Genomic DNA, 14300 nt, shown 5'->3' with positions numbered 1-14300 from the left:
TATCTGAATATGCCGTTTGTCACCATTGTTGAGATTCATGGGCTGGTTCTTGATGTCTATGTGTGCCTATGCGAAACACTTTTTTTTTTAAACAGGTTGTAAAAAAATCTTTCCAAAAAGTATAGGAAGTGCTGGATCTTCTGTGGATTGTCAAGATTATTACAATAAGCAAAAAACCTAAGAGATTAGACACTATGTGATTCACGTCAAAAAATGAATATGTTAGAACATAATCATCACCTGATGACATGAGCTTATGTCTGGCTGTTTAAACTCAAACACAGCAGCTAAACAAAATCTAGTATTACAGATTTACGGGTCAAGAGCCCAACTAATGCAAACATTGACCACTATAATGGTTGCTTAAAAATTTTGGTTTTCTCCTTTGGTGATTCTGCTTATTAACATCAGGTGTCTTTTATAATGTTTCTATAAAAACATTTTCTAGTGCTGTGAACGAGGCTATTGACTGAGCAAACATATATTCATTGGTAGAACGAGGAATTTAAAGTGCTGTTCATCAACAGAACTAAATAATATTAGTAAGGACAACAACATTATTGTAGTTGGGGGAATCACATGGCTAAAGCGCTGTCCCTTATCAGAACTAAATAATATTAGTGAAGACAACAACCTTATTGTAATTGGGATAATTACATTGCTAATCGTTGGGAAAACATACAAATCTGAATGCAATGTGTTGCCTTGAATTTTTCAATATTAGCAATGATTTTTTTTTTTTACAGTGAGAATTTTCAACAGAAAGGTTAGGTATTTCTTCTAATTTCATCTCTTTTTCCCTGTGTGGAGCACCTCTCTGATTCCACCCGCACGGAGTGCTATTGATCCCCACCTCTGGCTCACAACTGTCAGTACGCGCTGGCACATCCTTGCGCTGATGGCAAGGAAGGGCTTTTAGAGGGAGGGAAATCAAAAAGCAATTTACATGTTTTTCCCTCGCTCTCAAACTCTTTCTCTCTCTCTCTCTCCTCCCACAGAACTCCTGTCAGCCTGTCACGAGCTGCATTGCCGTTACGGATGCATCATGACCAGAAACGGCACATTCTGCTTCTGTGCGGATGGGTTCGAGGTGGGAGAGGATGGGCGTAGCTGCAGAGGTAGGCACTCTCAGGGTCACGCCAGGCATCTCAGACGAATGATCGGCTTTGGGCGATGAGGGGGAGAGGGGAGAGGGGTGGCTGTCCGTCCCCAGGGTGTCTTTTCACACCTCCGTCCTGCTTTATTTGACGCGTGGCATTGACTCCACAGAGGTCAAAGTGACTTCTCGGCCTGGTTTGGCCTAAATGAGACCCTCTGAGTATGATATTGAGGCTGGTTGTTGTACATGATGGTGAAATATAGCTGATCTATTGCCATGTTATGACTAATTGTCTCAGTAGCAGAACTCTCAAACAGGAAACTGTAAACACGGGATAGATTTGTCTCTTTACAATGATGAATCTGTTCCAGTCAGGGAATACAGTACACTTTGAAGTCTCTTGCCTTTTTAAGCATTAACAGGACAAATCCTGTATCTTTTGTTGTGAGAACAGTAGATATGTTAGATGAACTCTCATAGCTAACATGAAAAAATATCTAACATAAAGTTAACCTATCATGAAAATGCTTTGGACTATATCCAACAATTAAAATGATAGAACTAATATTCACTCTGTTGTATTACATATATACAAAATGTAGAACTGGTCACACAGAACTTAAGAATTCTTAGTGTTGTCAAATCAATTAATCACATCCAAAATAAAAGTTTGTCTTTGCATAATAAATGTGTACTGTGTATATTTATATGTATAAATATTTAAATATACACACATTCTTGTATATATTTATGTAAACACAAACTTTTATTTTGGATGTGATTAATCACGATTAATCGATTTGACAACACTATAAAAATGCATCAAATGTATCCCCATAAATTAGATTTTTTTGTTTTTTGGACTATATCCAATAATTAAGCAATAAGGTACGAGAGGCCGTGCTGCCTTCCGCTGTAAAAAGTAGTCCCTAACTGCTGCAGCTGTGTTTACGTTGCTAAGGGTGGTTGCTAAGGGGGTTCAATGATACAGCACGGCCTCAAGTACCTTATTGCTTTTATAAAACGGTTACCACACAATAAAAATATTAAAATCAAAAATATATATTAATTTATATATATTAAGTTGTACGTTTTCATAAAGTAAAATCATTAACTGCCTTCCGCTGTAAAAAGTAGTCCCTAACTGCTGCAGCTGTGTTTACGTTGCTAAGGGTGGTTGCTAAGGGGGTTCAATGATACAAAAAACCGTTGAGTGAAGCGGTCGTGGCAGTGCCGTATCATGAATACGACACAGCTGCTGACCAATCAGAATTGAGGAATGGAACTAACCGTTTTATAAAACGTATTAAACGTTTAATTAAATTTATAGAACTAATATTCACTCTATTATATTACACGTATATACAAAATGTAGAACTGGTCACACACGACTTAAGAATTCTTAGTGTTGTCAGATCGATTATTCACAATTAATTGCATCTAAAATAAAAGTTTGTCTTTGCATAATATATGTGTATACTGTGTATATTAATATGTATATTTCTATATAAATATACACACATTCTTGTATATATTTATGTAAACACAAACTTTTATTTTCGATGTGATTAATCGCGATTAATTGATTTGACAACACTATAAAAATGGATCAAATGTGTCCCCATAAAATAGTTTTTTTTGGACTATATCCAACAATTAAATTTATAGAACTAATATTCACTCTGTTGTATTACACGTATATACAACATATAGAACTGGTCACACAAGACTTAAGAATTCTTAGTGTTGTCAGATCGATTATTCGCAATTAATTGCATCTAAAATAAAAGTTTGTCTTTGCATAATATGTGTGTGTACTGTGTATATTAATATGTATATGTATATATAACTATACACACATTCTTGTATATATTTATGCAAACACAAACTTTTATTTTGGATGTGATTAATCGCGATTAATCGATTTGACAGCACTATTAAAATGCATCAAATGTATCCCCATAAAATAGATTTTTTTGGACTATATCCAACAATTAAATTTATAGAACTAATATTCACTCTATTATATTACACGTATATACAAAATGTAGAACTGGTCACACACGACTTAAGAATTCTTAGTGTTGTCAGATCGATTATTCGCAATTAATTGCATCTAAAATAAAAGTTTGTCTTTGCATAATATATGTGTGTACTGTGTATATTAATATGTATATGTATATATAACTATACACACATTCTTGTATATATTTATGTAAACACAAACATTTATTTTGGATGTGATTAATCGCGATTAATCGATTTGACAGCACTATTAAAATGCATCAAATTTATCCCCAGAAAAATATCTATTTTTTGGACTATATCTAACAATTAAAATTTTAGAACTAATATTCACTCTGTTGTATTACACATATATACAAAATGTAGAACTGGTCATACAAAATTTAAAAATTCTTAGTGTTGTCAAATTGATTAATCACAATTAATTGCATTCAAAATTAACATTTGTATTTGCATGATATATGTGTGTATTGTGTGTATATTTAAATGTATATATAAATACACACACATTCTTGTATATATTTATGTAAACACAAATGTTTATTTTGGATGTGATTAATCGCGATTAATCGATTTGGCAGCACTATTAAAATGCATCAAATGTTCCCCCATAAAATAGATTTCTTTGGACTATATCCAACAAATAAAATTATAGAACTAATATTCACTCTGTTGTATTACATGTATATACAAAATGTATAATTGGTCACACAAGACTAAAGAATTCTTAGTGTTATCAAATAGATTAATCACATCCAAAATAAAAGTTTGTCTTTGCATAAAATATGTGTGTACTATGTATATTTAAATGTGTATATATAAACACAAACACACACACACACACACACACACACACACACACACACACACACACACACACACACACACACGCATTCTTGTATATATTTATGTAAACACAAACTTTTATTTTGGATGTGATTAATCACAATTAATCGATTTGACAGCACTATTAAAATGCATGAAATGTATCCCCATAAATTATATTTTTTGGACTATATCCAGCAATTAAAATTGTAGAACTAATATTGTATTGCATGTATATACAAAATGTAGAACTGGTCACACAAGACTTACGAATTTTTAGTGTTGTCAATCGATTAATCGTTACAGTTTTTTCTGATGGCTTAAGCACATTTTTTTGTAACTATTGGCTATTTTTTGCAAAACTCTACACACAAATAAGAAAACCCTTCACCAAATCAGCAAAACATTGTAGTTTTCTTGCAAAAGCTAATAAACCTTGCTTAACTCTTCAAACCTTCGTAAAAATGGTATTTTCGTATGAAACAGTTAACACAAGCCATCACATTAATAAGCACACAATGCACCAACTACACACTGATGGTATGAATAAAAAACACACCTGGCTTTTGCTTTCTCTGTGCACAAGGTAGGCTATGTCAGTTTGAGGTCATACATTTGTCATAGTTCTGAAAAAACAGAGGGATCCAAACTTCAAGTACTGGTGTTTATTTACACACATCAAAACAAGCACAAGTGTTTTTTCCAAGTCAAAACAAAATACTGTAAATAATAGCCATAAATGTGTATAGTTTTTCTAGGAGTGTGTTGATCATTTGGAAATTGAGAGTAAAGCAGTATGTTGTATTTACAGTTCCGCAAAAAGAGTGCAGTGGATTGTACCTACAGTTTTGTAAAGTGTGTGGGTTAGTTACTTTCAGAATAAACATTTCCTGATAATTTACTCACCCCCATGTCGTCTAAGATGTTCATGTCTTTCTTTCTTCAGTGGAATTTTTTTTTTTTTTTGAGAAAAACATTTTAGGATTTTTCTCCATGTATTTGGACTTCAATGGGAGCTAGTGCAAGATGAGCATTTGTGGTTAAAATGTATATTTTTTTTAGAAAATGACTGACCATTTTGCTAGATAAGACCCTTATTCCTCGGCTGGGATCGTGTTGAGCCCTTCGAAGCTTGAAACAGCAATTTGAACCTTCAACCAATTGGTTCCAATTAAAGTCCTCTATATGGAGAAAATCCTGGAATGTTTTTCTCAAAAACTCAAAAAACTATTTTTTTTCTAACTGAAGAAAAAAAGACATGAGCATCTTGGATGACATGAGGGTGAGTAAATTCTCAGGAAATCCGTAAAGATCCTCCTTTCACTTTTTATTCATTTGTTGGAGGAGAAAAAACTTTCTAGGCTCTGTTTTGTACCCTGTTCGTAGAAGGTTCCTCCGGACGTTCATCTAAGACAAATCAGTAAATCACCATTGGAACATTACACTTCAGTACAGCTTAAACAGGCAAAGCTCTAGAGACTGGTGCAAGGCAGGACTTGCCCGGAGATACGAGGTGGCACAGGGAGAAGCCACCGAGAGGCCACATTAAGTGGATTTTATGTATTTGGGTCATGTTTGAGCACACCTAATTTGTCATAAATGACTCTTCCTCTGTGTACAGATCATGATGAATGCGCCATGTACGGGACATGCAGCCAGACCTGCATGAACACCTATGGGTCATATCGCTGCAGCTGTACAGATGGGTACAGCCTGCAGCCGAACAGACGCTCCTGCATAGCCAAACACGGTAAGAGCATGATAAATTAATGACCGCGGATCTGCATAAGCCGCCTGAAATGTTGTCACGTCCTGATATTGTTCTTTCACAAGAGTGCACCGAGTTGAAACAAGGTGGATTATTACTCTGTGTGATATGAATGAAATTAACTTACAGCCGCTGCAACTCTGCTTTAAGCTGCCTATGGCGCTGGTAATTTTCTGACCTTGAAAAACATGTTCTAATGTCTGCTTGAGAAATGTGCAATGCTGATTAGATGTTGCGTGTATCTCAAATGACTTGTATCTAAAACAACACAGTTATTCTCAGTGATTGACATGTAGGGGATACTGGGGCTAGTTGTCACAAGGGATACAGTTTATTTTAAAATCAAAAACCCAATTACACAAGCAGAAATGTTGTATGTTATTTTCAAAAACCTGGTTCAACAACAGTTATAAATTATCCTTTTTAAGATCGTCATTTTAAAAATTTTTCCCCACCAAATTTAAAAAACTTCTTTCTAAAAATAAAATGTCAGGGAAAAGTTATATAGTAAATAGCATTTGTGTTACATGTAATTTTAGACAATTTATAATTTAGTTTAATTTAATATAGATTAATGTATTTTTAATTCTTTATTTAATACATAAAACACACATTATATATATAAAATAACTGTTTTCTATATGAATATATTTTAAAATATAATTTATTCCCGTGATACAAAGCTACATTTTCAGCATCATTACTACAGTCTTCAGCGACACATAATCTTCAGAAATCATATTTATTATCAGTGTTGAAAACAGATGTGCTGATTAATATTATGATTTTTCCCAGGATTCTATAACAAATAAAAAGTTGAAAACAACAGCATTTCTTTAAAATGTAACAATATAAACTACCATCTAAAACGTTGGGGTCAGTAAATTTGTATTCTTTTTTTTTTTTTTAATAAATTAATACTTCTATTCACCAAGGATGTGTTAAATTGATAAAAAGTGATAGCAAAGACTTAAAAAGAAAAGATTTATATTTTGAATAAATGCTGTTCTTTTTAAACCTTTTACCTTCATCAAGAATCACAAAAAACTGTTTCCAACATTGATAATAACAGTAATTAATCAGCATATTAGAATGATTTTTGAAGAATAATGTGACACTGCAAACTGAAGTAATGGCTGATAAAAATTCAGCTTTGCATCCAGGGCCGGTCCGTCCTACAGGCGAAGCAGTTTTCTGCCTGGGGCGCCAGGTGTGCGTAGGGCGCCGCCAGTGGCCCTTACAAAAAAAAAAAAAAAAAAAAAAAAAAAAACCATGTGGGCGCTCAGGTGCCCCCCTCCTTTTCTACACAATGAACAAATAAGCAAGAATAAATACACTTTTTATTTACAATATTTCATCTGGCCTGGCTGATGCACTTGAACAGAGACACGATGCTGCTGCTTACTTTAGTGGGGGGATATGTCTCTGCACAACTGGCAGCCCAATCAAGACGTGCGCCGTCGATGTAATGTAAACACAAATACATGGTTGTGTATGGGCGCACATCACACCAGGCAGACAGGTGTAAAAATGAAAAGGCACAAGCCCTCAGGTGCGCAGGGCAGAAAACGGAGGAAAGGAAAGCCCAATTAAGAGGTAAGCTATGTCAACAAAGCGCTGTTTTGCGTTTCTGTGTTATTTTAAGCTGATTGGCGCTAACGCTAGCGTTAGCTAAGTAATAAAAATAAAGGCAAAGCTAGCTAGATAATGCAATGTTATGATGAGCTATTGCTAGATTCATACAGATTGAGATGAATGCTCAACCCTCACGTTTGGGCTTAGTAGTTTTATTACCAAAAACTACAGTGGTGGACAGTAACGAAGTAGTCGTAATTCGTTACTGTACTTAAGTACATTTTTCAAGTATCTGTACTTTACTGGAGTAGTTTTATTTTGAATAACTTTTACTTCACTACATTCCAAAGTATAATATCGTACTTTTTACTTCACTACATTTCATAAAACATGTCGTTACTCGTTATAATATATTACGTGCTCCGAGACGCAGAAGCAGTGTCTGATTAATGAACAAACTGATTCTTTTCAATCGGTTCGCAAATCGCCACAAACAATTAATTCACGAATTGGACTGATCCAATTGCAGCTGTTCAAACTCACTGATTCAAACGAGCCGTTTAGAGTGAGTCTCCAATGAACTGAATTCACAAATAAGAACCGGGAGATCTTGTGAGCGCGCGCGACTGATGCGGCGAAAAGTAAGATATAATGTTGAGTTTTAGGATTAATTATTGCAACTGTCAGTTGTTTGCGAACTAAATCTGCTGTAAAGGGTGGTGTATTTAAGCCCGCTGAAATGATTAAATGTAGACACATAGGTTACTACTATACACCTAACTGCCTTGAGTCTCAAAATGAGTAGCAGGCTGCACCATTATATCAGTGATGATGTGGCTACAGCTATCAATTAAAAAATCTATTTAAATTGTTTATGTTGGGGTTATACATGCTAATCTTCTGTTTTCTCTTTTGCACATTTTGATTTTATAAGGCCCATAGTTTATAGCATGTTCAAGCAAATGTTTATTTTATTATTTTATCATTATACATTTTATTTTATCATCCTTGTTTAAAGGAGTAAAACTGACTCGGACTGGCTGACTTTGTTGTTAATTTTGTTAAAATATGCGAGCCATAAAAAACAAAAAAACAAAAAAAACATCTTTTTGTTCTGTAATTTGTGGAGGGGGGGCACCCAAATGCCAATCCTGCTGGGGCACCAAAACGTGTAGGACCGGCCCTGTTTGCATCACAGGAATAAATTATATTTTAAAATATATTAATACAGAACACCATTATTTCAAACGGTGATAATATTTCACAATATTACATGTTGTTCTGTTTTTTTTTTTTTACATTTTTGATCAAGTAAATGCAGCTTTGAATTCTGTTTTGTTTAAATTAACAACTTACCTCATAAAGTGACAACATGCCTCTCTACTAAGTCAATGCTTGTTTAATAAACAAATTAAAAGCAAATTTAAAACATTTTTTCGTTATGGCATTGGTTATTCTATGTATGTATGTGTTCTTCTCAGTTCTCAGGTTAGCTTTTTCCAAGTCAGATAAAAAAGGCTTTTAAGGATTGTGTATGAATCCAGACTAAACCGGTTCAGGCTCTCATTCCCATAAGGACCTGAAAATTGAGGCAGTTTGCTTGGGATATTCTGCTACAGTCCTTATATCAGTGTTGCTGTGCCAAGGGACAGAAATAATGGAGCTATTGGTGGAAGATAAGCCAGACATTGAGGATTAAGTGGAGGCTGAGTTTTATGAAGAGCAAGGCCTGAAGGACAGCTATTCTCTGTCTTTATCAGTCCATGCCAATGATTACTTGCCTAATGGCACCTGCCTGAGAGTGTGTCTTCCCACCAGCCACAAATCCAATCAAGTTTATCATTAAATCAGCTGCTTTTGTAATAAGGGGGTTTTGTAGGGAAAACACTCACTACAATTCTAAATGGATTCTAATCCCTTTTGTAGATTGGTCATTTGTTTGGGCTCAGGTAATTGAAGTCGTTTTAATAAAAAAGAGTTATTGAGTCCCAAATGTTCAGTAACTAGCTTTTGCACAGCTGTGAGAATTATTATAAAATAAGGAGAAAATGTGCTGCATGTATTTGAATCTCAAGGCTTACATTGCTAGCAGTGGGAAACTATATAGATTAGAGCAAACATAGTGAGCAAGTATATGAGTGGATCAAGGGTGGATTGTCTATAAAGCATCGCTTTTTATCTCTGTCTGTGAACACTTTTTTTCAAGTTTGCTGGCTTTGAATTGGCTGCTTGCTGTGTCTTAGCAAAATAATGGACATTGACCAAATATCCAAGAAAAATTTAGCATTACAACACTTGCTTACCAGTAAATCCTCTGCAGTGAATGGGTGCTGTCAGAATGAGAGTCCAAACAGCTGAGAAAACATCATAATGTTGCACAAGTAATCCACACAACTTAAGTCCATCAATTTATGTCTTGTGAGGTAAAACAAATGTTATTAACATTTTAAAAATAACTGATTTTAAATCATAAACATTGTAAACATATTGTTATAACTGATTTGGACAATCTGGGAAATTATACACACCGCTTTTATGTAATTTCTTCAGAATTTCGGTGTTGTAAACCTGCCCCCTGCATAAATTAAATATATTAGTGCACACAATTCATGAATAATGTCCATTACATTGTGTGCTTGGTGTTATGGCCTCAAAGGATGCCACATGCAAAGCACTTTGTGGCCTAAAAAGATGATGCATTCTTGTATTCCTATTGGCGCGGTGCACTGCGACCGGTTTGCATATGTGTTTTAAATTAAATGGAGATTACGCCACTATACGCTCGGTGGGAAATAGCTAGCAGGCAGCGGCACACCTTGCTGCTACAGTAGATGCAGAATCTGTCCCGCGTTTAATCAATGTGACTGCTTTCCTATGAGGAATAAACTGAATATCATTACCCATAAACTTAACTGAACTCAGTGCTCACCCACATTAATATTAATTTAGCAGAAAGAAGTTGTTGCACTGGGATAACTATGGGGTTTCCATTAGATGTAAAAGCTCATGCATATAAAATTCATTGCATCTCCTTTTCCCGGCCGTCTGACGGGGGCCATCGGAGGATGACATAGCCATTAGAAAGGTGAATGTTTAATAAGAGTCTTAAAAATAAATACACTGCAAAAGAATTTAAAGGAAAAATCTTTGTTGGTTTAGTTTACTTATATTATCTTTGTACATACATATATACATACAAAATATATATGTATGATTTTAATTAATTGTCATTATTATGAAAAAGTATTGATTCTTAAATCTTAAATCAGTCTTGCCTGTTTACAGTTAATGAACGGAACATTTAGCATGCCCACCATCAATTACAGTTTAAGTCAATCTGCAAAATGTTACTTATTTTACCAAAATAAGAGGGATCATACAAAATGCATGTTTTTTTATTTAGTACTGACCTGAATGAGATATTTTACATAAAGAGGTTTGTTAGTTGAATGATCCACAGCTGTGCTTTTTTTTTTTTTTTAGTGATAGATGTTCATGAGTCCATTGTTTGTCCTGAACAGTTGAACTGCCTGCTGTTTTTCAGAAAAATCCTTCAGGTCCCACAAATTCTCTGGTTTTTCAGCATTTTTGTGTGACGGGAAGAAATGAAAAGGAAGCAAGTGCAGTGACAAAACCAGGTTTATTGAATTGTAGAGTAGGTGAACAAGAACTCAGTGGTGGTGATGTCTCTCAGCTGGGTGGTGCAAGGGCAAGATGGTTGGTGATGAAGTGGCGTGGTAGTCCCGTGGTGATGGCGTGATTCCTGGTGCAGATCCAACGAAGAAACAACAACATCCAACACGAACAACCGACACGAACGAAGACAGAACTGACAATAACATCCAAGGTCCAGTGTAACTATCAGACAGGGGAAGAGAGAATGAGGTGAGTATTTATAGCCGGAGGTAATGAAAGACACCTGGTGCGGGACTGATCAGCAGCTGTGCTGAATGAGCATGACGTACCACATAAACAAACACACAGATCACGAGACATGAGAACACAGCGGATGCGTGAACCGTGACAGTACCCCCTCTCCTAGGAACGTCCCCTGACGTTCCCAGACTCCTTTACCTGCTGATTGAAGTCATCAATAAGGGAGTGATCCAGAATGTCTCTGGCAGGTACCCAACTTCTATCCTCCGGACCGTAACCTTCCCAGTCCACCAAGTACTGAAATCCGCGTCCCCTCCGCCTAGAGTCCAGAATACGATTAACCAAATAGGTTGGTTCCCCGTCTACGAGTCGCGGCGGTGGGGGAACTGGCGGATTAATACGTGCAAAAAACACTGGTTTAATTTTTGATACATGGAAAACGGGATGAATTCTCCTGTACACTGGAGGAAGGTTGAGGCGGACTGCCACCAGACTAATGATTTTGGTGACAAAAAACGGGCCAATAAATTTGGGAGCAAGCTTGTTAGACACGGATCGGAGAGGAATGTTTTTAGTAGAAAGCCACACTTTAGAACCGACGACGTATATGGGAGGCCTAGACCGGTGGCGATCGGCTTTGGCCTTGGCACGCGCTCCCACCTGGAGTAGAGTCTCACGAGCTCTAGTCCAGGTGCGATGGCACCTCTGGACGAAGGCGTGAGCGGAGGGGACCGCGACTTCGGATTCCAGACTGGGAAAAATTGGTGGCTGGTACCCTATACTACATTCAAATGGGGATAGGCCTGTGGATGATACTGGTAAGGAATTGTGGGCATACTCCACCATAGAAAGTTGTTGGCTCCAGGAGGAAGGATTTCTAGAGACCATACATCGCAACGCTCTCTCCAAATCTTGGTTGGGTCTCTCAGTTTGCCCATTGCTTTGAGGATGCAACCCCGAAGAGAGGCTAACAGACGCCCCCAAAAGCTTACAAAACCCTCGCCAAAATTTGGACACAAACTGTGGTCCTCTGTCGGAGACCACGTCTGTCGAGAAGGCCATGTAACCGAAAGACGTGGTCAAGAAGTCTTAGAAGTCTTACCAGTGGCGCAAACTGAGCAAGCCAAAACAAAACTGCGGACGTCACGAGCCATGAGTGGCCACCAAAATTGTTGCTTGACCAAATGTGTGGTGCGATTAACTCCTGGATGACAAGCCACATTGGAACAATGTCCCCACTGAATAACCTCGGACCGTTATCCCTCTGGCACAAACAAACGGTTCGGTGGGCAACCGACCGGAGGCGTTACCCCTAGTAAGGCTGTTTTAACCTTCGATTCGACCTCCAAAGTGAGGGCAGAGACAATAAGTGTCTTGGGAAAAATACCCTCGGGGGTGGACGGGCGGTCAGAAAGGTCAAAAATACGCGACAAAGAATCGGGTTTGACGTTTTTGGAACCCGGGCGGTACGAAAGTGTAAAGTCAAAGCGTCCAAAAAAAAGTGCCCACCGAGCCTGCCTAGAGTTCAATCTTTTAGCAGTTCTGATATATTCTAGGTTTTTATGATTGGTCCATACGATAAAAGGTACCCCCGTCCCTTCTAACCAGTGTCGCCATTTTTCCAATGCTAGCTTGACTGCCAACAACTCTCTGTTACCAATATCATAATTTGCTTCGGCTGGCGACATACGGTGTGAGAAAAACGCGCAGGGATGCACCTTGTCGTCTGTGGGTGAACGCTGTGAAAGCACCGCACCTACCCCCACCTCTGACGCATCGACCTCCACCACGAACTGACGTGATGGATCAGGGGTGACCAGAATGGGAGCCGAAACAAAGCGGCTTTTGAGGTTGGCAAACGCAGCTTCGGCTGTGTCTGACCACCTGAACGCCGTTCTGGGGGAGGTCAAGGCAGTCAGAAGCGAGGCTAGTTGGCTGAAGTTGCAAATGAAACGAAAAATTTCACGAAAGTGAAATCCATAAAGTTACCTTCTGCCCCCGAATCCAGCAGTGCAGTGCAGTGATGATCGTGGTTGTACCATCTTAGCCTAACCGGGAGGAGTGTGGAGGTCGAGCTGGATGAGGTCTTCTTAGCGGAAATCCCACCCGACAGTAGCCTCAAATTTACTGCCGGGCTGGCCCTTTTACCGGACAGCTAAAGGTGAAGTTCCCCGCTGCCCCACAGTACAAACAAAGGCCTTGGGATCTCCGCCTCTCCTTCTCCTCCCGAGTAAGCCGAGCTCGACCCACCTGCATGGGCTCGTGATCGTCAACCACCGCCGCTCGGCTCGGGAGAGTTGAGCATCTACCCGCAGTGCCAGATCGATAAGGCCGTTGAGGTTGGCGGGTAGGTCCAGGGCGTAGATGTCCTTCTGGACGCGATCAGCCAGCCCATGCAGGAACATATGCCACTGCGCCTCCTCGTTCCATTGACACTCCGCCGCCAGGGTGCGGAACTCGATGGAGTAGTCTGAGATGGATCTCTCCCCCTGCGTGAACTGTGACATTTTGTGTATTTGAACCCTTTCTAACAATGACTGTATGCTTTTGAGATCCATCTTTTCACGCTGAGGACAACTGAGGGACTCTTATGTGACTCTTACAGAAAGTTCAAACGCTCACTGATGCTGAAGGAAACACGATGCATTAAGAGCCAGGGGGTGAAAACTTTTTGAATTTGAAGATCAAGGTAAATTTAACTTATTTTGTCCTCTGGAAAACATGTAAGCATATTTTGTAGCTTCTGAAGGCCAGTGCTAAATGGAAAAATATATATATGTGACCCTGGACTACAAAACCAGTCATAAGGTTAAATTTTACAAAACTGAGATGTATACATCATATGAAAGCTCAATAAATAAGCTTTCTATTGATGTATGGTTTGTTAGGATAGGACAATATTTGACTGAGATACATCTATTTGAAAATCTGGAATCTGAGGGTCAAAAAAATCAAAATAATGAGAAAATCACCTTTAAAGTTGTCCAAATTAAGTTCTTAACAATGCATATAACTAATCAAAAATTACATTTTGATGTATTTACAGTAGGAATTTTACAAAAAATCTTAATGGAACATGATCTTTACATAATTTCCTAATGATTTTTGGCATAAAAGAAAAATCAATAATTT

The 14300-nt window shown here is 37.7% G+C and overlaps 1 protein-coding gene across 1 annotated transcript in view; it reads left to right on the top strand.

Moving 5' to 3' along the window:
• Positions 1 to 14300, top strand: part of lrp1bb (low density lipoprotein receptor-related protein 1Bb) — a 414599-nt gene that overhangs the window by 165690 nt on the left and 234609 nt on the right. The window contains exons 3-4 of the mRNA XM_073845088.1: positions 999 to 1118; positions 5571 to 5699. Of these exons, the coding sequence (XP_073701189.1) occupies positions 999 to 1118; positions 5571 to 5699 (249 nt within the window). The remainder of the gene's footprint in view (positions 1 to 998; positions 1119 to 5570; positions 5700 to 14300) is intronic.

The sequence above is a fragment of the Garra rufa genome, chromosome 8 (genome assembly GCF_049309525.1).
Source record: "Garra rufa chromosome 8, GarRuf1.0, whole genome shotgun sequence".
NCBI lineage: Eukaryota > Metazoa > Chordata > Actinopteri > Cypriniformes > Cyprinidae > Garra > Garra rufa.
Note: the sequence above shows the minus strand (reverse complement) of the source record. Positions and strands in the feature narration are given on the sequence as shown.